This window comes from Acytostelium subglobosum (assembly GCF_000787575.1).
Source record: "Acytostelium subglobosum LB1 DNA, scaffold: scaffold3, whole genome shotgun sequence".
In the NCBI taxonomy this organism is placed as follows: Eukaryota; Evosea; class Eumycetozoa; order Acytosteliales; family Acytosteliaceae; genus Acytostelium; species Acytostelium subglobosum.
Window position 1 is genome coordinate 1,659,681 of NW_012236529.1, and position 26,802 is coordinate 1,686,482.

Below are 26,802 nucleotides of genomic sequence, written 5' to 3' on the forward strand. Positions count from 1 at the left end.
TTGTAGAGATATAGATACATATCCATTGATTCACTCTCCCTTTTGAATACAATAAATCAAGAGTGATCCTCAAAGAATGGTTAATAATAACACAAATAAATTAAGATATTTGTTGTCGTTTTGATCATTTCACTTTGTCTCAAAACAGGTAACACAATAATAACAAAATAACAATACAACTACAACAACATTTATAACTACAATTAATTACAAGTAATGTTGAAGTGGATCAGTGACAAGGTCGGTGGTACCGATCAGAATGAATATGATAAGGTTCTAGCTGCCTCTGCCACAGACAATCATATGACACCTTCTACTGTGTTTGACGACCCAAACGAGAAGACACCGTTCATGGCACTTGCCTATCTCTACTTCATTACGATAGCAAGTGTACTGGGCCTAGGCATTCTAGGTCTGCCCGTCAAGCTGTCACAGAGTGGCTTCACACCGTTCTTTGGATCATATACCGTTTGCTTTTTCATGCAACTTCTGTCATTGTTCTTCTTAATTGAAATACTACAGCGATGCTATTCAACCATTCGTGTCGACAGCGATATGGTATCACCATCCTCTTCATTGATTCCTTCGTCTGCGTCTGCAGTTTCATTCAGAAGTGGAAGCAATGATGGCATCATCACTGGTCACTCAAGGTTGGAGGAGGAGGACACAATCGATTTGGCTCAAGACAATGGAACTATATTAGATGACATTAGTCTATCACAGATAGACTCGATTGACTTGGGATCATCAAGAGATAACCAGAGATTGTCATCACAACAACCAAAGATACAAAGTTCACATTCAGACCATACTCCCAACCTTCACTATCTTGGTCTAAAGTTCTTGTCCAAGTATTCACATTATGCATTCATCTTCTCTGTTATACTACATTTGTAAGTATAAAACGACGACTACGAGTATCATTAGATTACTAATCACAATAGTTATACAAAAATATATAGTACGTCAATCATGATATCATATGGATTGGCAGCATCAATGGCATATGGCAAACTAATTGGTGTATCAATGCATTATATAATACTACCATTAATAGTGACATTCTCATTGATCGTTGTGTTTGGAGCCAAGGTATTGCAACACATCATTACAGTATTCACCTTTGCCAAAGGATCACTACTTATTGTCATTGTACTGATCACTGGAGTGGTGGCTCAACATGTCCAACTACACATCTCCAACGATTGGGCATACGTTGGACGTTCATTCCTTATATCTACAGTGGCACTTGGTGGTGCTGCCGGTGTGATCCCTGTGGTGTTCCCCAAGATCAAGTTCAACCGTCGAGAGATGATGAAGTGCTACGCAGCAGTTGGTTCAGGATTGACAACTGTATATGTACTCAATGTCTTTTGGTGCTGGTTCTTGTTACGTATCATACCACAGATGCCAATACCAGATGATCCTTCATATCCAAACCTTTATGAGTAAGTTATACAATACCATACTTTTTGATCAAACTAAACATTAACGATCATTCTTAGTGCTGGAAATCATCAAGAGATTGCAACTATTCCATTGATGGATGTTATCAAGACATCATATCCACAATACCTTTGGATTGCAACTTGCGTTGATATATTTATTGTTGTTTCCATTACAATCAGTTTTATTACAATGGGTACTGGATACAAACAGACAAGTAAGTTAAGTAGAGAGAGACAGAGAACCATCAAAGTTTAAAGACCTAACTTATTGATTATCACAATATTACAGTTGATGGATTCTCTGTATCATGGAGAAAGAAGAGTCTACAATCATATGATTCAACTGATGACTCTGAGGATGAGTTCAAAGAGAGGTCATGCGGAAGTAACATCAAGAGAAAGATTCAAAGTAACATCAATGGGTTCAACCAGCTTTTGGACAGCAAAGAAGGACAATCCCTGGATGGTCTAAGCATCAGATTCAGGATTAGAGAGTTTATCCTCTACTTTATTGCATTTGGGTTCATCTTGATGGTGGCAATGCTCAACCCCAAGGGATTCCTTGTTGTGATGGAGGTGGGCGCCAGCCTTGGCTTGAACCTCCAATCTGGTCTATTCATGGTGTGGATGCTCATTCGCTCAAGGAAACAGTACTCCCATTATCCAATACCTCTCCCGTTGCATCGCTCACTGTACAGCACACGACACATTGTACTAATCTACTTTACATTCGCTGTACTTTATGATGTTTATGAAGTAATAATGAAGATAGTGGCTGCTGCGTCCTAGGATGCATCTTCCTGATCACTGTTGAATTCAAATTCCTCAGAGTCATCATCGTCCTCTTTGTCGTTGGCTACTTGTTCGTCGTCGTCTTCTTCTTCTATTTCATCATCTTCATCTTGATCGTTGTCGTCGTCTTCAGAGTGCAGACTGTCACCCTCACCCTCAGAGTCAGGTTCGCCATCTTCCTCCTCATCGCCTTCCTCGGCCTCTTCACCAATGCCTGCACCATCAGTGTCGTCGTCTTCGTTGCTGCTCCTCTCTTCATTATCAGAGACTGACGTCTTTCTAGTCAGAGGTGTGAGCCTAAGCGTGTTATTCTCCTCTTCGTCGTCCATAATCGAGTCCTCATCCAATGGCTCTTCATCCTCCACTTGCTCTTCATCTTCCACTTGTTCTTCATCTTCAACTTGATCTTCTTCCTCTTCTTGTCTTTTCTTATCTTTCTTCTTCTTGTCTTTCTTCTTGTCTTTCTTTCCACTCTTCTCTTTACTCTTCCTCTCTTTCTTCTCTTTCTTCTCCTTGCTCGACTTCTTCTTCTTCTTCTTCTTCATCTTCTCCTCTTCATCAGATTCTGGTTCCTCCTCTTCCTCCTCTTCCTCCTCAACCTCCTTCATCTGTCCACCCTTCAAGTCCTTCTTCTGGAGAGTACCTGATGTAAATGCGTTGAGACAGCCCATTTTTGTGAGGACCAGTCTGACTGCGACCTGGAATGATTCAACTGCCTTCTTGACCACTGGTACCAATCTGGTGATGGCTGTCTCCTTCTTGTTCTTTCCATGTGTACAAATGTGCTGTAGTGTTCGTGTTCCTTGTTGGAATGCTCTTATCATCTCAATGGTTCGTTTGGTGTTGTACTGTAGGAGTTCCTTGAGTACTGGCATCACCTGCTTGGTGAATGTGATAATATATTCCTTTCCATTCCTAAGATTTGATGATGCGAGGTGATTGTTAGTTGATGACTCAAACGACGTTATTGTTATTGATCAAACATACTTGAGTGACTCTACAAGGAACAAGTTCTCTCTTCTCTTTGTGAAATTGACCAAGTTGACAAAGATCTTGATAGAACTGTCCAGGCAAGCAAGTATCACCTCTGGGTCTGTAATGTTATTGTGAAGGGATGGATGATGTCGTTAGGGATAATGATTCAAATCACTTGTACCACACACGATTACTTACCGCTTGATGTGGAGAACTTGAAATTGACAAGACACTCTGTAAGATGAGCGAATATCGTCTTGAAGAAGACGATGGATGATGAGTTTGTCAACATTGGGAGAATGATGGCTGGCGACTCGTTGTCATCCACATCCTCCTGCTGCTCATCCTCCATCTCCTGGTCGTCGGAATCATCCTTCTTTGATTTCTTTTTGGGTGATTTCTTCTTGGGTGACTTCTTCTTTGCCTGCTCATTGTCTTGATGAACGATGAAGTTGTAATGGCTGACTGCCATGCTGCCCAATGCATTCATCTGGTCATCACTGTACTGGAAGTATGTCTTCAAAAAGAATCCAATCGATGCCACCTAATAAGAAAGTAATAGGTCAGTAGACCTAATAATAATAATACTTATCTTTTCTCTTTGATAACCTACGGATATCTTGTGAGGCCACTTTGTTGAAAGGGCAGTGTATGCATAGTTGCTAATGTTCTTTCTGAGATACATCTGCTTGCTGAACAGAGGGTTCTCAAACAAGGCGATCAACAACTGGAGGAGGCTCAACAATGGTTTGAACTGACCATACTTGATGAACTTGGGCCAGAACCCTTCAAAGTATCCAATTATTCTAAATAATTGGACTCCAATAGGTTGTTGTGTTCGCGCCACATTGGTATTGCCTACAAATGAGTTCTCCATTATGCTAGCTATCAGTTGCTAGATTGATGTTGGATATTAATAAACAAGAACCAGGTGTTTGTATGGTTGGTACTTACGTTGAACATCTTGCTGTTTGAATCTGAGCACATATAGACATAGAGGAATATCTGTTCGAAGCACTTGAATATGATGCTGGAGCATGATGTCAGATAGGCCTGCTCAAGTGCCTTTGGATGAAGCTCCTCTTGAAGTCGTTGTTGAGTCTTCTTGAGCCTATCACGATCCTTTTTATCGGGGGCATCACTATCGTCCTTGCTCTCTGCATTTAACTTCTTGATCTGAACAGCAAGTGAGTCCAGCTGCTGGGTGAGTGTGTGAATCTTGTCGCTCAGTGTTGGCAAAAGCTTGACCAGTCGGTCAAGATAGGTGCAGAATGCAGGGAACACACCATTCAATCGTTCAATCAGATCGAAGAAGGTGTAGGGAAGTTGTTGCTTTGGTGCAGAGTTGTTCAGAGGGTTGACCTTTTCTGGAGTTGTCAATATCACCAACTTGGTGTACAAGTCATCCAGCAGGTAGTGAAGTTCCTTTGGTTCCATGTCAATGATTACATTCTCTTGACTATCAGTCTTGGTACTCATCTGGAGAATTGATAAGGCATTGAGCTATAATGTATTGTGTATGTGCTTGTTGTCAATAGAGTTGTTAGATAGCTGAGGTCAATGTGAGACTAAAACTTACATCCAAATGTCTAAAGTGTGGCCTTACTAACTTTGTGTATGGCTGTAGGTCCTCGAGTCTTGATGATTGAATAAGGCGTGTAAGTATTATTTCTTTTAAATGACGTGTTAACAGATAACTTACCCTCCTTCAGATAGAAGATTGGTCTCCTTCTTCTTCTTGATCTTTGTCAAATCGATCGAGAAACTCTTCCTCTGATCAGAGTTGAATGTACCATAGGGTACGACAAAGGCATAGCAGTGGGACAGCACTGTCTCCAGTCTCTCTTCGAGGCAGATAAGATTGTCGATCTTCTTGAGCAGCTTCTTCTGACTGAGTGTGAGTGTCTGTGTGGAGAATCCATTCAGTAGCTCCCTGACCCAGTTGATGGCGTAAAAGAGTGAGAGGGCGTATGTGTCCTTTTCTTTAGAGACCTGGAGACCATCGAATACGTCCAGACTAAACATTGCGATTGGGCACATAAACAGAGTCTCGATCTGGTCGAGAGAGGACTGCGGCGAGATGGCTCGCACAAAGGTCTGGAGCAACCTAAAGTGGCTGGACAGACAAAGTAGTTTCTCACGGCTCTGTCCACCCTCTACGAGGTTGGGATGGATGATCACGGCAATGGACTCGTTCTCCTCATTGAACCAGAGGTCATCGCCATCACGAGAGAGATGATCCTGAAGGAAGTTGTCGCGGAGATCGGCCTCGAGTCGATCAGCCACCCACTTGACCACCTTGATGCTAAAGTGTTGTTGTTGCTTGTTGGTGTAGATGTTGACAATCTCATCATAGAGATAGGCGGTGGCCAACTTGGAGGTCTTGCAATTAGATAGTATTGTTTCGAGGATGGAGATGATTGTGGCGTAGAGATCATCAGATATGTCGATTGGTTTGATGTCCTTGTTGTGGGCCTCCCTCTCAAGACGCTTTGCCTCAAAGGCTGGTGGAATAATTGCCAGTCGTTGGATCTGTGCGCAGAGTGCAATGATACCAATCTTCTTGTACTTGGTCAGAGTGTTTGTGATCTGCTTCCTGGAGAAGATCTCAAGGTCACCAAAGATAAAGTTGTTTGGCTCCAATGTATAGGTGAGTGGGTTGTCCTCAATCCTAGTGATGTAGGCCAACTGTCTAAACACTTGAAACAGTTGTCTGATTTGATTCTCATCCAAAGAGTCAATGTGATCCAGGATGCCCTTGATGTACGAGGTGTATGGAAGCAATTGCTCGACGCTGCTCTTGGCAATGATGTTGAGCACCTCTATTGCCCCATCGACCTCACTGCCATTTCCACTGCCAATGTGTGTAATCAGTGATTCAATGATATCCTGTTGATAGTAACGCTCCTCAAAGGACTTGAAAAGATAGACGTAGAATGTGACACCAAATGATCTGATGCGAGGGTCGAACGATCGCAAGAAGCAGTCGCAGAGTGAAAGGAATGACTTTGAGTACTCCTTGAGTGCACTGGCATGATTGCATATGCTTGACATCAACAGGGACTTGGTGAACTGTCCATTCAATATCTTCTTCTTGAACAATGTCTCAATGTCCTTTGGGGCTCCCCAAAATGAGTAGATGATGAACAAAAGCCACATATCAATCACCTGATAGGACTGTAATAGTTGTTGTGTTAAATAAGTTGATGATCAACTTTGAGCTAGTTGAAACTACTTACGTTATCATTGATTGAACTGATCTCTTTGAGAAATGCTGTACAGAGGTCCTTCTTGAACCTAAAGTTGGTCTTTAGTGAATCCACAACGAATGACTCACCAGAGGATCTCTTTGGATCATTGCTCTTGAACTTTTGAGGTGAGCTCGAGCTGTATATAAACTTGGGTGGAAACTGTAGATTGATTCTAAGTTGCTTGATTGTCTATGATGAATCATTCATTATGTAAGTCTACTGTTTGAATTATTGTTAAGATACATACGTCTGTGGATTCCTTCTTTGAGTTTGATTGTAATAGTGAGTTGATAATGACTGGTAACTCCTCCAATGATGCTGAGCCAAGGCACTTGAATATCTTCTCTCTTGCTTGGGTCTGTTGGTGGTGATTCAATGTTAGACCAACTAAACAACATTCTTTGAAGTGACTATTTGATAGTTAAGCAAGTTACCTTTAGATTTGAACTCAATGTTAAACTACCAAGTGAGTCCAATACAGTGATAGTGTAGGAACTGTCCTCTTCGATGATCTTCAAAAGAGCCTCGACTGTGCATGCGTGTCCAGAGTCATCGATAATCTCTGGCATGAAACTGATCAGATCCTTCCTCAGTGATGGATTACACTGAAGCACCTCCAGGTGTTGGATAAGCTTGATTGTCAAGTCTTTATCTTGAAGGTTCTCCATCCATCGGAATTGTGCATATATCTGCTTGGCATGCTGGAATGTGTCACTGAATAACATAGAGGTAGGTTGGTAAGATTGTTAGTTCAAACTACTGGCGTACTCCTATGTTGTATTGTAGAATTCATACTCTGTATTGTGAATGTTTTCCATCGCCTTCTCCAACAGTAAATTGACTAAATGACACTGTAGACTGGGTACAGAGAGTAGTATCTTGATGAAGCTGTCTGAGAAGTAGGTGGAACGATCGCTGAGAGAGGAGCTGACAGGTGACAGACAAATCTTTAGCCGTGCCAAGTCGTTCAGAAGCAGGTTGTTCAGCTCCTCCAGGAAGGCAGTTCTCTTTGATTCGCTTGCTACCATGATCTTCTGCATTGATCTCTTGAACTGTGGGGGATCAGGTACTATAATCGATAGAATGTTAGATAGGTTTCTCAACTAAAGGTGCATACCAAGTACTGGATACAAACTGTATATATAGTTGCCCAATTGAACATGAAGTGGATTGAGAATTGTCATCAATGCAGTTGCGTTCCTGTCAAAGGTCATTGGTGTAAAGTCTTTCAGAGTAGTGGTCGGTACTGATGATGGTGCTGGTGTCTGATTCGAGGTTGTAGCGTTGTGTAAGACTCGTGAATGGTGAGCAGCAGTAGTCGATGTGTTGTTGTTGTGGTTGTTGTTGTCGAAATTGTCCCCATGGTGATGATCAGGCGATGTAACACGTTGTTTCTTTGTGGGCTGTTGTTGCTGCTGTTGCTGCCTTTGTTGTGAGTTATCTTTTGTAGTCTTTAGAGGACCACCAGCGGGACTACTAGAAGCACTATTTGAGGCATTGTTCCCGCTGCCCTGTGAGTGATCGCTGCCACCGCTAGACTTGTATGGAGGTATAAATTGTTTAGATTTGTTGCTCATTGTTATTATCTTTGTTATTGTTGTTGTTGGTCTTAGAAATATTGGTGTCGACTCTGAGAGAAGAACAAGTGTTGTTCTTGGAAAACAGACTCCACTCATTTTACAAGTCTCATTTTCTAACAAGTATGTGCGATTACATTCAAGTTCAACTAATCAGATTGTAGCAAGGTGTTAAGAGAAATACAGATTTTATGGTAGGGTAAGGGTACAAGTAGGAAATGAATCTTTGCCAAACGCCAGGATTACAATGGAATCAATATTCGTTGTAGTTCAAAGTCAAGGCAATATATTTAAATAATGATCATTATTCTTTTAGTTGGAAGAACCAGGATAGTGTTGTGTTGTACAATGATGCGCTCCACACACAATCGACCACAGTGAACGATAGGGTGCCACCCTTTTTTAGACACACAAACCGATATTAATTTTGACCACAACAAAAACTGACACATTCATCTTGATCGCAAACTTTCAACATCACCATAATTCATTAAATCTAAAACACATAATATACATACTTATATATACATAAATCAATAAGACATGTCCCAACCACCATCAGGATATCCACAAGGCTACGGTGCCTACCCAGGTGCCTACCCTCCACAGCAACAGCCAGGCGCCTACCCTCCACAACAGCCAGGTGCCTATCCACCTCAGCAGCCAGGTGCCTACCAACAACAGCCAGGTGCCTATCAGCAGCCAGGTGCCTACCCACCTCAGCAGCCAGGTGCCTACCCTCCACAACAACCAGGTGCCTACCAAACTCAAGGCTACCCACAGGCTTACCCTCAGCAGCAACAGCCAGGTGCCTACCCACCTCAGCAACCAGGTGCCTACCAGCAGCCAGGTGCCTACCCACCGCAACAGCCAGGTGCCTATCCACCTCAACAACCAGGTGCCTACCCACCACAACAGGGCTACCCTCCCGCCCAGCAGCCAGGTGCCTACCCACCACAACAGCCAGGTGCCTATCCTCCACAACAGGGATACCCACCCGCACAGCAGCCAGGCTATCCACCCGCTGGCTACCCTCCTGCTGGCTACCCATCTGCTCAGCCAGGTTATTCACCTGCCCAACCAGGCTACCCACCCGCAACAGGCTCCCCTATAGTTGCAACACCAGCAGTCGGAGTTGCTCCAGTTGCCGCAGTTGGAGTTGCTCCAGTGGCCGCAGTTGGTGTCGCTGTTGCACCAGTGATGGCCGTAGCTGCTCCACCCGTTGCCTTTGCCTTTGTGATGCCCTGTGCCATCAGACACGATCTCAGAAGAGATGCTGATCAACTTAGACGTGCCATGAAGGGAATTGGAACGGTATGTTATTGACAAGAAGCATCTCTCAGGTCCACCAACAACACCTACTAACAACACAAACAAACTTAGGATGAGCATACTTTGGTTGAGATCATTGGAAACCGTAACTTGGAGGAGCGTATGGAGATTGTTCGTGTGTACAGCAGCACCATCTACAGAGACCTCATTAAGGATATCAAGTCAGAGACCTCTGGAAACTTCAAGAAGTGTTTGGTGGACCTCTTGACTGACCCAGCCTATTATGACGCCGAGATCCTCTACGACGCCATGAAGGGTGTGGGCACCAACGAGCATGCCTTGACTGAGATCCTGGTCACCAGAAGCAATGCTCAGAAGCAAAGGATATTCAACATCTTCAACAATGAGCACCACAAGAGTCTCCATCATTGGGTGTCGTCCGAGACCTCTGGTCACTACAAGCACCTTTTGGAGAAGCTGCTCGAGTTCCGTGATGAGTCGTGGGTTGTCGATCCAAACCTGATCATCAGAGACGTTGATGAGCTGTACTATGCTGGTGAAGGTCGCGTTGGCACTGACGAGAAGGTGTTTATCAACATCCTGGCCAAGCGTAACTTTATGCACATTCGTGAGTTGTGTCGCGTCTACCCAACAATGCACAAGCACAACCCACTCTCCAAGGTGATTGACAGCGAGTTCTCGCTGGACATCAGATCGGGTCTGCAAGCCATCCTCTTCTTTGCCAACGACTCATTCGGATACTTTGCCTCCATCCTCAACAAGGCCATGGCTGGTGTTGGTACCAACGATGACAAGCTGATCCGTAACGTCATCTACTGTCAACCCTTCATGCCAGAGCTCAAGAAGGTCTATCTTGTCAACTATGGAAAGACTCTGCATCACCACATCTCCAACGATTGCTCTGGAGATTACAAGAAGTTGTTGCTTGAGCTTGTTGGCCATTAAAAGACCAACCAATCAATCAATCAGTCAGTCAGTCAAGGACATAACAATCGGATGAGATAATAATAAACTTGTATGTGTGTTTTATTGCAAAGCTTTCTGGAGGACTTCAATGTCGGCCTGGGACACTTGGTTCAAGATTCCAAGTGGCTGTAGTCCAACCAACAACTGCTTAACAGTGTCCTTCTTGTCATCAGGCAGATACTCTTTCTGGACTGCATCAATGATGACTCTCAAAGCAACAACAAACTCCTTCTGGCCAAAGAAACTTCCATTCCTATAGTTGTTTTGAAATATGTTAGAGTCTGTCTGAATGGTTGTTTGGTGATGGTCCACCAATAATAATAACTTACAATTTGATGAGCTCAAGCATATTGTCAAGAACTGCCTTGCGCTCAGATTCGTCTTGAACTGGGAGATGAGAGCACCACAATGGGATGATCTTGCCGAGCATGTCACCAAGCTGAGCACCACAGTATCTGATGATCTTGCCAATCGAAGAGACGGCACCCTCGGTCACCTCTAAGTTGTCTTCGTGTCTGGCATTTGTCATGCTGACGAGCATGTTCAATGCCTCGATTGCTCCAATGACAAAGGGAGCAAAGTGTTGTGGTGCCTTGGAAGCGGCCATTCCCAAACCATATGAGGCGGCGTGTTTAACAGATACATCCGAGTTGTGACACGACTTGAGGAGGGGATTGATGATGTGTGCATAAAGGGGGCCAACGTTGGGTGCACCGTACTCAATCAGGTCGTCCATGATGCAGAGCATCGATGACTTGACTTGGTCAGAGTCTTCGTCACCAGTGATTCTGGCCAAGATGTTGGCGAGAAGGATCTCTTGAAGATGAACCACAGACGAGTCCTTGCTTGTGATAATGATGTCTCCAACAGCAATGGCAACGAAGTTGTAGGCATCCTCGAGGAACTGCATCTCGGCATTGATCTGTGGATCATCATCCTCCTCATCAACATCACCTTCCAGCTCGATTCTCATCTCGTCCAAAGAGTCCAAAGTCTTGATGATTGATTGGAAGATACTTCTCATCTGACCATCAGTGAGATGTTTCTCGCCCATAACCTCGATACACTTTGGAAGGAGGATTGATAATGATTAGCATAAGAATATATAAACATATATAATATATATATATACATACTTCACCAATAACCTTTAGCTTCTCACCAATGATCTCTGATACTGACTCAGTATCAAGGGATACGAGGAGCTTCGAGAGGATGTTGTTGAAGAGTTCACTTGTGAATGGGACCTTGGCACCGTTGGGGGCAGACATCTTCTTCTCAAAGTGGGCCTTGGAGATCCTGAGCAGACATGGCATAAGAGCAACAGCGTTGGTTCTGATGTCTTCGTTGTACTCATAGTCAATGAGTGGTACGACCTCTTTGTACAATGTGTCGATGTACTCAAAGAGCTCTTCGTTGAGGATGGTCGAGTAGATCACCAACATGGACAGTGCCAATGATTTGTTCTCAACGGTCATTGCGCTGTTGTCGCTGATCGATTCCTCGGTATAATCGTCAGTGTATTCTGTGTGTGAGAGAGAGAAGAATAACATTTAGTAAACAATGGACAGTGCACTGATGATGATGGTAATGATGATGATAACATACCTGTTGAAACAATCTCAACATTGGCGTTGATGGCACCAAGGATTGGCTTCATGCAGAAACCAAGGTATTGCTTGAAATCCTTCTCCATGCATTGGCAGAACCTGGTGCAGGCTCTGAGGAAGAAGTCAATTTGAGGATCGTCAGACTCAAAGGGTGGCTGACTGGACATGAAGGTAAGGATCTGGTGGAGGTCATTGGCGAACTTCTCCTTCTTGACAGCAAGGCCAATCAAACTGATTGCCTCTAGTGCTCTTCCTCTAAGAGTTCTGGATTGCTTTGATGTATGATTCTGGAGTATACCAGTCAAGAATGGCATAAAGCTGTCATAGTACTATATCAATGTTAAGATAGTCAGTATGAATGGTTGAATAATGAATCAATCGATATGATGTTTGGTGATCTCCTTACTGGTAGGAAGTCCTCAGAGATACACTCGACGATACTGGAGAAGGCACTCAAAGCATTCTCAGCGACAGAGAAGTGAGAGGACTGCATCAGTGGTGAAAGGTATCCAAACAGACTGTTGGTGTGGGGTGTCAGCTTCTCCTTGTCAAACTCCTCAAGGAAGGTCGACAGGAACAGACAAACGACTGCTTGCACACGGGGGTTTGGATCGGAGACGATCATCGACACTGTCTGGAACAGGATCTGATAGTGAGCGTGAATGTCCTGCTCAAAGTCTGTGGCCATTTGACCGAGACAGAAGAAGAGACACCAACGGACACGTGGTACTGGGTCGTTGACCAGTGGCAGGATCAGATTGAGCATGCTCTCCAAGTTATTCTTCAGCTGGTGCTTGCATCCCTCGCAGAACATAGTAATGCTCATCAGTGCGGCAAAGCGATCACCCCAGAAGTTGGACTTGATTAACGATGGCAAGAAGCCAGAGACCGCCTGGAGCATATTCTTTGGGATTGCCAACGAAAGACGATCGAATGCGTCTTGGGCAACATCGGCATCCGATGTATCATCAGAGTTATCAGTCTCGTTCTAAAAGAGTTTGTAATTGGATTGGACGTGTGGTGTGAGTTAAGATCTTTATATGATTGATCGATCGATATACATACAGTCAACTGGTTCCATGACTCTACACTGATGTCCTCTCTGGTGGACAACCACTTGTACATGATCTGGACCAATGAGGTCAGATAGGCAGGGTTCATCTTGTAGATGCTTGCTCTTCTCTCTGCAATGGCCAGGAAGAACTCCATGACAAAGTGCTTGGTCTCCTCCTCGACCATATCAGAGTTGATAATCTCAAAGAATGCCTTCATGATGGTGTGGGTCTCCTTGGCGAGCCATGATGGCTTGGACTCGGCAATGACGATAAACACCACGATACCATCCTGAGCACTGTTCTCGTGATTAGTTTCAATTGCTTTGGTAATAGTCTGTGACAGATAGAATATATATATATATATATTTTAGTTAGTATGGTACTTGTTTGATTGATGATATTGTTTGTTAACAATGACATACGGCAAGCATAAGTGGAATGAGTGGTTGGAATTGAGTTTTGTCGACATCACTCATGTTGACAAAGGTGGAGATGGTACGCAAGGCAGCAATCTGGACGATGATTGAACTGTCGCAGAGACCTTGTTGAATGAGGCCCTTGAAGAGTCCTATATGTGGCTTGATGATCGACTCGATCTCTCCAATCATCTGTCCGATGATCAAATAGGCAGACTCTCTCATGTTCTCATTGGGTGACTTGGCCTCCTCGATCAAGAATCCCATCAATTCGCTCCATTCATCTGTAGTATTACATTTGTATGTATGTGAGTAGCTACTCACTCTATCATCTTGCAAAACTACTACTTACTCTTGCTGATGAGCTCTGGTGCAATAGCGCTGACAATGTTGACGACCTTGTGTCTGATCGATTTAGAGGTTTCACTGCGCAGACATCTAAGCAGTTGAATCTTGATGTTGTTTTGAAGGTCGCTTGAGATCTTACTCCAAAGCGTGTCCTTGTGTGTAGGTGTGATAAGCGGACGGATCAGGACCGAAGAGTACTCCTTGAGCTGTGTTTTGTTGTTGTTGTTGTTGTTGTGCGTCGTAGATAGACAAGAGAAAGTGGTTATAATGGTAAGACTCTAAGACTCTTTGTCTTTGTTCAATTATATTGAGAAGACGTACCACTGGTTCAGTCGAGTTGACCAAGAGAAACAATAGACAGCTGACCAGTTGATCTGGTTGACTCTTGTATGAGTTGAACTTCTCCTCAGCCACACGGATAGTGTTTGTGTCTGGGCTGCTCAACGCCATGATCGTGTTGATAAACTCTTGGGGTATCTGCTCCATCTTTCAATCTATCTATTCTTCGTCTTCTTGATGATGATGATGATGATGAATAAAAAAATGGGTATGATTATATATGTTTGATGAACCGACCTGTTACTACTACTAACTACTATGTGTTGTTGTTGTTGTTGTTGTGTAAAGTACAGAATACAGGTCTGTGATCACTTCTCTCTCACACTCACTACGCGTCGTGGCACTGAGAGTGCAACAACAACGAGGTGTCCACCCATGAGACTGAATGTGCGAAAAAAAACAAATGTTGACAATTTGCGCCTTTTTTTGACATTCTCTGAAGTTCCCCCGTTGTGTGTTATTTATTCCTTGTTGCCATGGTCTGGGCCAGAGTGATCAGGAGGTCTCTGGACTCTGATGATGGCAGATGTAAAAGACATTGTATGGCCTTGTTACAGTATTCAATGGCGAGTCCTCGTGTACGCACTAATCCATTGCTCTTGAGAACCAACTCATTGGCCAGTACCACATCGCCAGTGGCAGAGAATCGTCTGTTTACCATCTCCTCCAGTTCAGGATATTCTTCAGCGGCATACAACACTGGTGCTGTTGCTAATCCTAATGATAAGTCCACCAAAACATCCTTTCCAAGTTCTTCAGGTGATGATGTAAAGTCTAATAGGTCATCAACAATCTGTTTGTGATTGGTGTGAGTGGATTAGTAAAGTGATCAAAAAGGATAGAGACTAACAACAACAACAACAACAACAAGTTACCTGTAGTGCCATTCCAATATTTGATCCAAACTCAGTGGCAATGTCAACTGTAGCACGATCACATCCACATAGTAATGCTGATGAACGACAGGCGTTTGTTATTAATGTTGCCGTTTTCAAATAGGTCTTTCTCAGATAGTTATCGAATGATAGACCAGTGGACTTGATTTGCATGATCTCTCCCTCCACCAGTTCCGCCAGTACCGTGGCAAATAGTTCATGTACTTCTGGGTTCTTTAAAGTTGTCATCAGTCCAGATGATCTAGGAGATTGAGTTAGTTGGGTGGTGACTGGAGGGAGGAAGTTGGACTTCCTCAACCTGGTTGGACATACCTTGCCAGTAAATAATCACCACAAAGAATAGCCAACTTATTAGAGTAGGCCATATTGATTGATTTCATATCACGACGAGTGGTAGCCTCGTCTAGTACATCGTCATGCACCAGACTTGCGGTATGCATCATCTCGTAGACCTGAGCCAACAAGATACTGTCAGATGTGAGACATCCATTCGGACTCAATGCACGTGACATTAGCATGATGAGAGTGGGACGGATACGTTTGCCTTTAAGTTGGAAGTAGTAGGTAGCAATACTGGCCAAATAGGGATGTGTGGCTTTGGCTCTACCGTACTCACCCCTTCCATTGAAGCCATTGGTAAGCAAGTCAATGATGTTGTTGGACATCTGTTGAAGGTCTTTATCGATGATACTGTAGCCACCAGCAACAGTCGTTGTGGTAGTAGATAGTGTGTTCAATGGATCTAGAAGCTTTGGAATGTATTTTGAATCTATGTCTAGTTTATCCAATGTCGGTGGAGTATCATCCACTATAAATGAGTTCTTGATCTTATCAGACACTTTGGGTAGTTGTTGTTTGCTAGGTTCTTCCATCTTATGAATAGTTTGATTAGGTCTGAGACAGAGATAGATAATTGAATAAGAGAGAGAGTGTGTGTGTCTTTGTGATGTGTGTTTGATTAAAGAGACCAATAATGATAATAACAACAACAACCAGAACAACAGTGTTTCATTCAGAGGTTGCGTGGTTAATGAAGCCTTGTCATCAAGGTGCAGCAAAGGAAACACACCACACACCACCTGATCATCATTCTGGTCAACTCTCCTCCTTTTTTGGTAATAGCCCACAAACCTACATTGAATCTCAGAGTGCTAAAACTATACAAATATTGTACAATAGTAATAATGATAATTGTATTTAACCATAGAACTCCATACCTCCTCTCTTTGAGTGAGGAATCAATGTTGGTGGAAGTACATCTGGTATCAAGAATCCTTGGATCTTTGTGTTGATCAGATGCATGGCCAGACAGAACTCATCCACATCCAACTTTCCATCTCTATGATTGTGTGTGTGTGATTGTTGTTGTCAGTATTTGTGAACAACTACTACCTGCTACCTATATATATATATATATAACATACCTATCGATATCAGATAGTCTCCATATCTTGGCAAGTACGTCATTTGAAAGACCAGATGATTGTAATGGCTGTTTGGCAATGACACCCGTCACTTTGCCCTCAGCAGGGTTCAGAGAGTAAAAGATGGGAATGAAAGTGTTTCTATCGATGTTCTCCCATACTGTCCAGCGAAGATTGCTCTCAACCTCATCGATGGCGAATGGGTTCAGCTCGTATGGCGTTGGTTTGTGTGTTCCGTCCAATGGGAACTTTTGTAGCAGTTGGGGGAAGTCAATGGCCAGTGCCTCGTCCAAGGGCTCCAACATCTTTGGATTGATCTTGGGGAACTTGCTAAAGTCGTGCACCTTGAGAATGTTTCTGTACTTGTCTACGTCGGGGAAGTCGCCTGCTGGGATATTGTAGATCCTTTCGATCTTTTGGAACTCCTTGTCCAAGTTGGCAATCAGTTCCTGTTGCTTTGAATCCTTTCCAAACATCGCTGGCATCTCATTCCTCAAATGACCAACGATAAGAGCGTGTACTCTTGCTGATCTTGCTCTCTTTACCAAGTCATTGACCTATCATATCATAAAATAATGTAAGTTACCGGCTGAGAACATTTGTAAAGGCACTAGTTCCCAACATACCTTTCTGATGGCAGAGTTCTTTGGTAGCATGATTAACTCCTTGATGAGGTCCACCATCTCAGAGTGGAGTAGCTTCTCAGTGTCTGGGTTCTGAAGAGCTGTACCATTCCAGAAGGAGCCAAGATACACTCTCATCACCTCTGGTGTCCTGATCACCTTACCCAGGGACCACATGAGTGCACCATAGACTCTGAGCAGTTGTTGTGAGCTGACCTTGTCAGCCTTGTTCAAGACGATCTTGATCTTGTCATCGTGTCCCTTGAGTGATTCTATTGCCGCCTTAAACTCATCGCTAATGTCCAACTTGTGGGCGTCAAACAACAACAGGATCATGTCCGATCGCTCTGCAAACCATGATACAATGCTTGGGAAGTCGTATGAACGACCTATACGCTGTTTCTCACCACTCAATACACCTGGTGTATCGATGAAGCTTATCTTGTCGAGTAATGGTGCTGGGCACTGTTTGTAACATAGTTATTTTAGTAAAGTTGAAGAAAAAAGCAAGCTGATTGTTGGATACATACAAGTGAACATTGAAACTTGCTCATGAATCCAGTGCCAAACCTGGACAATCCTCTGAATGGCTTATCCTCTTGTACAGCTACTGTGTTTCCAGGTATCACTCTGTCATCTGGACCATACATTACGGCATTAAACCGGTCAGTCTGAATTACAAAAGGGAACAATATATGTTAGGGTTTACTCTTTGATCAACGCCCACCATTCAAGTCAATCACACGTACAGTTGGTTCAGGTCCAATGTTGCTACCTGGGAAGTCACGTTCAAGGAGATATTGAATGAATGTTGTCTATACAACATGTGTTATAAGGTTAGTCAACTATATATCGCATGTGTTATGTATGCCATTACATACCTTTCCAGTCGAATACTGTCCTAGCAGCAACACCATTGGCTTTGCTTCAATATCGCCATCTGTCAACATTGGTGAATTGAACTCACCGAATCTGTATATTGGGTGGACACAACGTGTGTAAGTGAGATGATTGTTTAACGATGTAGACGACTCTAGACTTTGACCATTACTTTGTCAATGACTCCAATGGTCTGATCTTTGCGGCGTACAATGCCTTCAAGGCATCGATAGAAGAGGTGAACAACTTCTGTGTCTCCTTGCTTTCCTGTACGTTTAATTTCTTCATTTATAAGTATGTATGTATATTTATAACTATTGTAATAGTGATAGTAATAATAAAGTTTTATTGTTATAATTATCTGGTTTTATGCACCAAGTAGTGCATTGCTGGTATCTATTACAACAACACAAAAGATCCGGCACGCTTGTGGTGACCACCACCAAAATTGAGTTCTTTGCGCTTCAAGACGACCTCTTACTCCTGATTCACCAGGCTGCACCTCCCAAAGACATTCAGATTACTTTGGCATTGGATTCATTAATCTTAATTTATTACACCTCTATCTAACTAACTAGAGACCAAGTTCTGATAGACTTGGATGATCATCTGGACGACGACCGAGTGGCCAGTGGAACAGACGCTCAGACTCACTTATCTGAAGGTCGTTTATCGATGCATAACGTCGCTCCATATAGCCTTGTTCATTGAATTGCCAGTTCTCATTGCCATAGGATCTCCACCATACACCATTGACATCCTTTGACTCGTAGGCAAATCGTACGGCAATCCTATTACCATCGTAGGCCCACAGCTCCTTGATGAGACGATACTCTTGCTCCTTCTGCCACTTCTTTGTGAGGAACTCTACGACCTGCTCTCGACCCTGTGGGAACTCTGCTCTGTTCCTCCACTTTGTATCCTCGGTGTACACCTGCGACACACGGACAGGGTCACGAGAGTTCCATGCATCCTCAGCCAACCTGACCTTCTGAACTGCTGTTTCATGTGTGAATGGTGGAAGAGGCAACTTTGGTGTAGGTTGTTGATTTGATTGACTCATACCTACTGCTTTACTCTTTAATGTATCTACTTAGTTATTGCTATGATTGCTTTACTTATACAATGAAGGTTAAGATCAAGTGTTTAAATGGTTAACCTATTCATCATTCTAGAATGCCATCGATCTTCTGCAGAATAAATTTGTCACCAACAACAGTTCCGTTGTCCTGTAACTTTGAACTCCCATATGTTCGGATCTTGTCCCTGGGGTAGAATAAATCTAGTTGATCGATTAAGTTATCATTATTTATCCGATACCTCAATGCATGGGACACCGAATACTACTACTATTTATTATTGTTACTTGCAGCACCTCGCTCCTCCTTGTTCTGTCTCCTCCAGAGTCTTGAATCCTTGAATGGGTTGGCAGAGGTCCTTCGGTTGGATTGGCTGCTCACATAGTCGTCGTGTCGCTTTTGTAGGTCTGTGAGATTGGTGAGATGTGATAGACTCACCAGTTGGTTGTACTCCTCTTTAGTGACGATCAGGTTGTTGCGCAGCTGTTCTTGTTCCTCTTTCTTGAATCCAATCACCTCAAGATAGTTGGCTATTGAGCCAAATGTCTCCACCAGCCAACTTAGCAGACCATCCATGATCTCTGGTGGGGATCGAACAAACTCGTCCTTGGCCAAACCGACACGGTTGAAGTACTTTTTGATCTGCTCAAGGTGTGCAGTGAGGTTGCCCTCGGACTTGGCATAGTCGGCGACAATAATATCGCGGGGTACGCCAAGACATGAGAGTAGAATTGCCGTCACCATTCCAGTGCGGTCTTTGCCCAGTGAACAGAAATACATGATAGGGTAGTTGTCCTTGTTCTTCATAATCCTTAATATCTATTGTGTTCGAATGGTCAATATGTTAGTATCGACTCTAAATCATGTCCACAAAGAATATGTCCACTTACAGTCAGCAGTTCCTCTTGGGTGTACAGTAGTGTCAGTCGATACATTCCAAGTATTCCCAACTCGTTCAAGTGATTCATCAACATGAATGCTCCAACCTTGTCGTTAAACAACAAGTATCTTGACACTGTCACCTTGCTGTAGTAATAGACAATGATAATGATGTTAGGAGACTATGATGTTTGGATTATTGTTGTTAGCTCCTCCACTTACACCTTGGTTTCGTTAGAGGCAGTTTGATAAACGCCCTCCAAAAAGAACTGGTTGTTGATTAGTGGAATACAATATCTGTTCCTGTATACTCCAGGTGAATGTGATCTCAGTCGCTCCATATCCTCGTTTCTGTTGTATATCCTCCAAAGGAATCCATTCCTCTGTTCCTCCATCTCCAATTCAAACAATTCTCTCTCTGTTGGAACTTGAATTGTGGGAACGGCATCACCATTGCTGCTACTGCTGCTACTACTACTGCCACTGCTGCTGTTGCTACCAGTGCTGACAACCAGTCCACTTGCTCCATTGCCTGTTGCCTCACTGGTTGTATCATGCTTTGTGTCTATTTGGCCAGAACTGAATCGTCTAGGCTGTTGCTGTTGCTGTTGCTGCTGTTGCTGGCCATTGACTCTGGACGACCTATTGGGGTCGAACGAGGCACTCAGCATCTGCTCTCTACTTGGAGAGGGACTTCTCCTCTCTGCAGTTGGGGATGTTGCAGGAGATCCTCGACCCTCCTTCTCCTTGTCCTCCTTGATGGAGAACTGTACAAAGTTGTCTTCGAATTTCCTAACAGGAGATATAGTCTTGTTCTCCCATGTAGTTCGCAGATCGATCAATGTCTTGATGGACAGTACGTGTAGTAGCCAAAACTCATCGCTCACAGTGGCATTGGTTGGTGAAGCTGATCTATTGATAACGTGAGGTCTAATGACTAAATTGCCACTGTTGTTCCGATATATGTTAGGTATTGGGGATTGTAGATAACATTGTCAACAACCTACCTTGAACCTTCTATGGGCATACCACCTAGATTCCTAAAGTTGGAAACAGCTTCAAGTTTGATCGCCAACCGTGTAGTCTTCTTATCGTCTGGGAATAGGTTGAGTATGGAGGACCCAGAGACTGTCTCCATCTCCTCAAATTGAGGATTTATTGTCATGGTTGATAGAATAGTTCTTCTTCTTCTTCTTATTCTTCTTTTTCTGCTACTGCTTTTTAATGAGAGGAGTAATGAATGGTGATGGTGATGTGATGATGTTGTGATATAATGATTATCTCTTCCTTCTCTCACTTTCTATCTATCTATCTATCTGTCTGTCTGTATGTCTCTCTCTCTCTTTCTCTATCTCTGTGACTGTCTCCCCAACTACCCTATTCTACTCACTTCTCTTGGCACATTCACTCTCTTATCTATGCAATACCCACACCACTTACCTTACTCGGGTGTTGGTTGTACACGTGTTGGATGAGTTTGGTGGTGAAGGTGGGGTAACACTACAGTAGGGTGTGGGGTAGTTGTCAATAAGATTTTGGAACAATGGTTCTTTTTCCCTCTAGGAACGTACGATCACTTTTCAGCCCAGGGGACCAATGACGATTGAAGAATCATAGTCCCGAATCTGAGAATGGGGTAGAATAGTATGAAGCTCATTGTGGCATCAACTTGACGAATCGATTCTTGTAGTTAGAATGTTTTTATCTCTCTTTTCATTAAAATCAAACAGATACAGGTTTAATGGCCGGGTCAGTCTTAAAGTTGTGTGCTGTGACTGGACAGATATAGCTTGACTGGAAGCACTTGAAGTGTACAATGATGCCGTTGGGGAAGTAGGCAAACACTCGGTCTCCGATGGGCTTACTGCATACTGGACAGCGACTGTCTCCACTGATGGCCACACTGTTGGAGCAAACAGTCTGATGTTCAAACTTGGTGTGCATGTGCAATGACTTGTGTAGGTTCTTGACGATCATTGTCTCTCGTTGGCTACTGATGCTAAAGGTGAACGACTGTGACAGGTAGTTCTCTATTGTGTGAACTGGAACTGTTGATGGTAACAACTTCAACACCTTGATTGGGTCCATCTCAAAGTAGTAGTTGTTAAGGAATTCGATTACATAAGTTGGTAGTGTTGTTGTAGTATTACTGTTGTTGTTGTTTGATGAATATGCTCTTAGATATGTCTTGAGTAGACATAGGAATAGCTCCATCCTCTTGGGTTCATATAGAGTCTCCTTATTGTTCCTGCTGGGTGATGCATTGGCTGGTGACTCTGGATCCAGTGATGACAAGTGTGGCGAATGTTGTACTGATGGTTTGACTCCACGAAGAGCGGGTGAGATTGATGATATGTCCAAGCTAGTGGATGGTGATTTGGCCAACATTGGTGATGCAGTGGCAGAGGTGACAGCGGCCACTGAGAGACTGTGATGAGGATCGAATGTTGAACAAATGAGTTCGGCCTTCTTAAAGTCGTTTAGTTTCCAAACTATAATGTCAAACATCATGTCGTACTTTCCACTCCTCAGGTACAGTATGACCAACTCTTCATACAGTAGACTGTTCCTTATCTGTGCCAGTAGTGTGGGAACATTGTAGCAGTTTGAGAACTCTAGCAATGTCAAAAGACGTTGTCGCTCCTTTGTGATCTCTGACTTGTACTGTTGTTGTGATTGAGTCTCGAGTTGTTGTTGTTGTTGTTTGAAAAGGTTTGGAGATGTCTTGATAATGTCTTCAATGTAGCTGGCTGCCAGTCTTGTGTGATATTGTTCAGTCTTGTCATTCTCTTCAAATATCAAGAACTCTAGGTACATGATTAGTGAGCTGCTGCGTGTTGTCTTGCCAAGGAACTCGATAACCTCATTGGTGTTGAGAGGATCCTTGCGGTGTGCCAAAAAGATGGCCATTGCTTCGTCTGGATGTGCCTTTAGCAGGTAGACAGAGAACTCCCAAACCAACTCCTTTGGGGGCTCTATTCCATTGGTCGCTGACAATAGATCGATGGACTCTTTCAATCCGGTTGATTCATGTCGATCGGTCATCTCCCCGCTGTCCAGTTTGGCCCACAGCACCAAGGCCTTGCGGTATTTCTCTGTGTACTGATAGACAAGTCCCAGTGCACAGTAGAGACGCTCATTTGTGAGCCACTCTTCGAGGTCCTGTTGGTACAGAGCAATGCCCGGACGACTGAGCACTGACTCGAGCTTCTTGTGCTGTTTGAACTCTGCATAGAGTTTCACCTGCACTGATGCAATGTCCTTTTGCTCCTCGATCGCCTTGATGTGTGGGAATCGGTTCTCCAGACACTCTAGCAATTGGAGCTTGGCTTCGTCCATCATTTCAATCTGACGCACTGGTGTGTTGTGACTTGAGGCGATCATCTCTGCCAGGTTCTCAGTCAGGGGCGATCGGAAGTTTGTTTGGTAGGGCAACAGTGAGGGGAAAAGAGCAACCAGGGCTCGAGCATCGAGGCGCGACTGTGCAAAGTACTTGAAGGCAGTGGAGAACTTAAAGTGGTGCAGTTCGTTCAGTCCAGCCTGTTCGTATATCTTGGCAAGACGGGCTTGATGTGTGGCCCGCTCCATTGCGGGGTCGTAGTTGGCGTCCTGTTGTTGGCTCAGTGTCTGCTCCTTCTTGAAGAATATTTCAAAGGTTCGGACTGCCTCCTCGTATTCACCCTTGGAGATCATCGCCTGAATGAGCTGATCCATGCTGTTTAGATTCAGACAGTAGACACAGTGTGGTGATGAGCTGGCTAGCATTAGGAGATCGCCACCATCGGAGCGGCCCTCTGCAACTGCTGTGTAGACCATTGGCGGTGATGCGTGTAGATGTCGTGTGACTGATTGCACCAGTCGATAGCTGATAATGTCGTGTATCTCCAACACCTTTGATGAGTTGGTGCCATTGACCTGTGAGATCAGATAGGGGGTCCAGAAGGAGAGCAAAGATGGTGATGAGGACCACTGTACCGAGCCTTGAACAGGTTCTCCGTTCATGTCGACTAGAACGCCTAGGTCATCTGTTGACAGAAGGAACAGAGGTGTTCCATGAGAGTCCATAATGAACTTTGGTCGTGGCATGGTTCGATCCAATGTGAACAGTATTCGATGTGATTCCTTGTTGATGTCCAACACAGCATACTCCTTACGATAGCCCAGGCAGATTGTGTTTCCGCACCACTCTGCAGCCAGAGGTGTGTCTTGAAGGATGACCTCCTTGTGCAAGTCAAACACACGGACATACTCAAACAGCGATATCTTCCTCTTTGACACGACACAGAGTCTATAGTCAGGACTGTTCTTCTTGATACAGAATGTGGTAACGCCTTTGCCTGCTGGACCAATAGGGGTGGTTGGTTCGAGGTTATATAGATTGAAGACGTCTAGGTTACCGTCTAGGTTTGTGAATACTTATGTGTTAGTAGGAATTGTAGAGAGTATGTAAGTAGGTGTGTAACTATTATACGTACCACAGAGAGTGAGCAGTTTGCCTATATCAGCGATTAGTAGTATCTTCTCTACAGGCTTCTTTCCATGACCTAGTGTCCTTTTCTTCTCCATCCTTGACTTGAATGATATCTTTCCTTTGTTGCTACTACTACTACTACTGTAACCACTAGCGTTGTTGTTGTTTGCAGTGTTCTCCACCTTCTCAATGATGTACATCAGTATCTGACCATCATTTGTACCTATATATATGTTTGATCCCCAGATATCGATTGATTCAATCTTGCAGGGAACATTATTGATCACAGGGATCAGTTCGAACGGGTTCATTATCTATCTCTCTCTTCTTACTACTCTATTATCTCTATCTACAACTAATAATCATCAAAGAGTGTTTCACATTGTTTTGACATGAACTTCAAAAGTTTGACCCAAACAATGAACATCACTTGGCTACAAGCTTTAAATATTATTTTAATTATTTATTAGCAACCTATCTAAATACTCCATCATCCTCATCGTCCACATTCAATATTGGGACATTACGCTGTATGTTTGAATTGGTCGAGATGAACTTGAATGATCTACCAATTGAGAGCAACAGTATCAGTGATACAAGGCCTGCACAAACACCATAGACATAGACTGCGTTGTCTCCTATCCTTTCGAAAATCAGTACAGCCCAGAGTGGTCCCAACAGTCTTCCAAAGTTGCTGGCAAACAAGAACATGTTGGATGCCTTTTTCTTTAGTTTGTTGAGTTGTATGTGAATGAGTTAGTACAAAGGGATGGAATGTTTGTCGAAGAAAGTATAACATACAATATATACAGTTGATATCAACTCAAAGAAAAGAGTGATGGAGCTGGCTATTGCTGTTGGATAGGCAATGGCCACCATTATAACGCCAAGAAGGAAGCGTACAATATCTGGTGCTGATGGACTCTGACTGCCAGTGGTCTGTTGTTGTTGGAATTTCCATGAACACATGAATGCATAGCCTAGAGTGAATAGTATCATTGAAATATAGAGCAGTAGATTGTTGCTTTGGATTCGTTTGCTAAGGTAGGCTGCCACTCCACATGACACACCTAGTCCAACAAATAGCATTGCCACCTTGGTCAAGTTCCAATTATATGTGCTATAGCCTCCGACATTGATGAGATCTGGTATGAGTACTGTCTCCAATATTGTTCCGCAATTGAATATTAGATAGTGAATGAAGCACATGATCGTCAGTGTGACCTTTGGTGGGAATATACAAGACTGTTGTGATCGATATCCAGTGCCAATTGGTTGAATATCTAGAGAGGTGTGTCCAAAGGTTGTTAGATAGAGTGAGGGCGAGAGAGTTGATGTTCGACATACCATTGATCGAACCAAAGATATCGTTGTCAATGGATTTGTGTTGTGACTTGTCAATGACCTTGCCAACCGATGCCAAGACAAGAGCTATAAATGTAAAGAATGATGCTAACCATCCAAAGAAGGCCACTGTACCACTGTCATGATATAGATTGACAGTGTCGTTGATGTTGAGAAGGGAGACGGCTGCCACTAGAGCAGGTCCTGCCACGTACGCTAATGACGTTGTTAAAGACATCCATGTCAATCGGTTGACTTGTGTCGTGTGATCACTGCCCTTGGGCACCAGCATGCTCTGAAGAATCACACTACTGCCAGAGCCAATGCCAACTATAAAGCGTGCAACGATGATGAGGAACTGCTGAGGGAAGGCTGCATACAAAATATCGCCCATCATCGCAATGGACAGTGCCAGAATGAGCTGTGTCCAATAGTTCTCGTAACGTTCACCAACCATAGTGAATAGTTTCTTGCCTAGTGATGCTCCACCATGGAATACTGATATTGATATTGCTAATATATATATACTTTCTACATTCTATATAAATTTTGTGAAGAATTGTTGTTGTTGATGATGATGAATTAATAACAACAATAGTTGATGATGATACTCTTAATAATAATAATAACATACCAATGATAGATAGGGCCATATAGTTAAAGAGACGATAGACAATGATATATTTGTGAGAAGAATGATGACCAGACCAAACCAGAATCGCCTTGGTGTCTTGCGACCAACCACCTGATAGTCATACTTTGAAACGTCGGACCTACTATTAGAACTGCAGAGAGTAGTATTGTTGTTTTTGTTGTTGTAAGCTATTCGTGTCACATATATATAGAAAGCAAGTGCAATTCATTTTTTTCATACCTGAGGAGTACCTCTGATTCTACATAATCCATCTCTTTCTCTTTTCTCTCTACTCTATCTATCTGTCTATCTCTCAATCTCTCTTTCTCTTTGTAATCAGCAATTACCACAATCCTGGCAAAAAAGAAAGGTGGTGTGTTTAGTGGATTGAAACGACACCCGGAAGTTCCTTAATATTGGTGGTGAGGATGTAGAGCAGCAACACAACCACAAGAACACAACAACCACACCACAACCACAACTTCAACAACAACAACAAGAAC

The 26,802-nt window shown here is 43.4% G+C and overlaps 10 protein-coding genes across 10 annotated transcripts; 2 read left to right on the plus strand and 8 right to left on the minus strand.

Annotated features, from left to right (window-relative positions):
- Positions 1–207: 207 nt before the first annotated feature.
- On the plus strand, positions 208–2,231 carry SAMD00019534_021390 (hypothetical protein; the record flags this gene model as incomplete). The annotated part of the gene is made up of 4 exons (XM_012902730.1): positions 208–696; positions 955–1,448; positions 1,506–1,663; positions 1,738–2,231. Coding segments are annotated over 4 exons (1,635 nt in total), but the record flags the coding sequence as incomplete, so codon positions are not given.
- Positions 2,232–2,233: 2 nt separating this feature from the next.
- SAMD00019534_021400 (hypothetical protein) lies at positions 2,234–8,043 on the minus strand (the record flags this gene model as incomplete). The annotated part of the gene is made up of 12 exons (XM_012902731.1): positions 2,234–3,155; positions 3,228–3,333; positions 3,414–3,759; positions 3,829–4,110; positions 4,170–4,718; positions 4,795–4,852; positions 4,918–6,392; positions 6,455–6,655; positions 6,714–6,824; positions 6,901–7,180; positions 7,262–7,535; positions 7,602–8,043. The coding sequence occupies 12 exons, from the start codon at positions 8,041–8,043 to the stop codon at positions 2,234–2,236; spliced, it is 5,046 nt and encodes a 1,681-aa protein (XP_012758185.1).
- Positions 8,044–8,586: 543 nt separating this feature from the next.
- On the plus strand, positions 8,587–10,281 carry SAMD00019534_021410 (hypothetical protein; the record flags this gene model as incomplete). The annotated part of the gene is made up of 2 exons (XM_012902732.1): positions 8,587–9,357; positions 9,427–10,281. 2 exons carry the CDS (start codon positions 8,587–8,589, stop codon positions 10,279–10,281), a joined length of 1,626 nt encoding a protein of 541 aa, XP_012758186.1.
- Positions 10,282–10,362: 81 nt separating this feature from the next.
- Positions 10,363–14,217, minus strand: SAMD00019534_021420 (hypothetical protein; the record flags this gene model as incomplete). The annotated part of the gene is made up of 9 exons (XM_012902733.1): positions 10,363–10,555; positions 10,632–11,368; positions 11,439–11,827; positions 11,911–12,241; positions 12,319–12,900; positions 12,978–13,301; positions 13,390–13,667; positions 13,736–13,937; positions 14,053–14,217. The coding sequence occupies 9 exons, from the start codon at positions 14,215–14,217 to the stop codon at positions 10,363–10,365; spliced, it is 3,201 nt and encodes a 1,066-aa protein (XP_012758187.1).
- Positions 14,218–14,527: 310 nt separating this feature from the next.
- On the minus strand, positions 14,528–15,742 carry SAMD00019534_021430 (hypothetical protein; the record flags this gene model as incomplete). Its single annotated transcript, XM_012902734.1, has 3 exons — positions 14,528–14,863; positions 14,946–15,207; positions 15,279–15,742. Coding segments are annotated over 3 exons (1,062 nt in total), but the record flags the coding sequence as incomplete, so codon positions are not given.
- Positions 15,743–16,178: 436 nt separating this feature from the next.
- Positions 16,179–18,180, minus strand: SAMD00019534_021440 (hypothetical protein; the record flags this gene model as incomplete). The annotated part of the gene is made up of 7 exons (XM_012902735.1): positions 16,179–16,305; positions 16,391–16,947; positions 17,017–17,478; positions 17,544–17,684; positions 17,763–17,828; positions 17,895–17,985; positions 18,065–18,180. Coding segments are annotated over 7 exons (1,560 nt in total), but the record flags the coding sequence as incomplete, so codon positions are not given.
- A 286-nt stretch (positions 18,181–18,466) lies between these two features.
- Positions 18,467–18,955, minus strand: SAMD00019534_021450 (hypothetical protein; the record flags this gene model as incomplete). The annotated part of the gene is made up of 1 exon (XM_012902736.1): positions 18,467–18,955. The coding sequence occupies one exon, from the start codon at positions 18,953–18,955 to the stop codon at positions 18,467–18,469; it is 489 nt and encodes a 162-aa protein (XP_012758190.1).
- Positions 18,956–19,058: 103 nt separating this feature from the next.
- Positions 19,059–20,988, minus strand: SAMD00019534_021460 (hypothetical protein; the record flags this gene model as incomplete). Its single annotated transcript, XM_012902737.1, has 5 exons — positions 19,059–19,174; positions 19,259–19,790; positions 19,862–19,997; positions 20,073–20,798; positions 20,858–20,988. The coding sequence occupies 5 exons, from the start codon at positions 20,986–20,988 to the stop codon at positions 19,059–19,061; spliced, it is 1,641 nt and encodes a 546-aa protein (XP_012758191.1).
- Positions 20,989–21,572: 584 nt separating this feature from the next.
- Positions 21,573–24,635, minus strand: SAMD00019534_021470 (hypothetical protein; the record flags this gene model as incomplete). The annotated part of the gene is given in 5 exon segments (XM_012902738.1): positions 21,573–22,499; positions 22,517–22,585; positions 22,779–24,250; positions 24,326–24,439; positions 24,491–24,635. Coding segments are annotated over 5 exon segments (2,727 nt in total), but the record flags the coding sequence as incomplete, so codon positions are not given.
- Positions 24,636–24,795: 160 nt separating this feature from the next.
- Positions 24,796–26,571, minus strand: SAMD00019534_021480 (hypothetical protein; the record flags this gene model as incomplete). The annotated part of the gene is made up of 5 exons (XM_012902739.1): positions 24,796–25,047; positions 25,123–25,604; positions 25,669–26,203; positions 26,300–26,450; positions 26,540–26,571. 5 exons carry the CDS (start codon positions 26,569–26,571, stop codon positions 24,796–24,798), a joined length of 1,452 nt encoding a protein of 483 aa, XP_012758193.1.
- Positions 26,572–26,802: the final 231 nt, after the last annotated feature.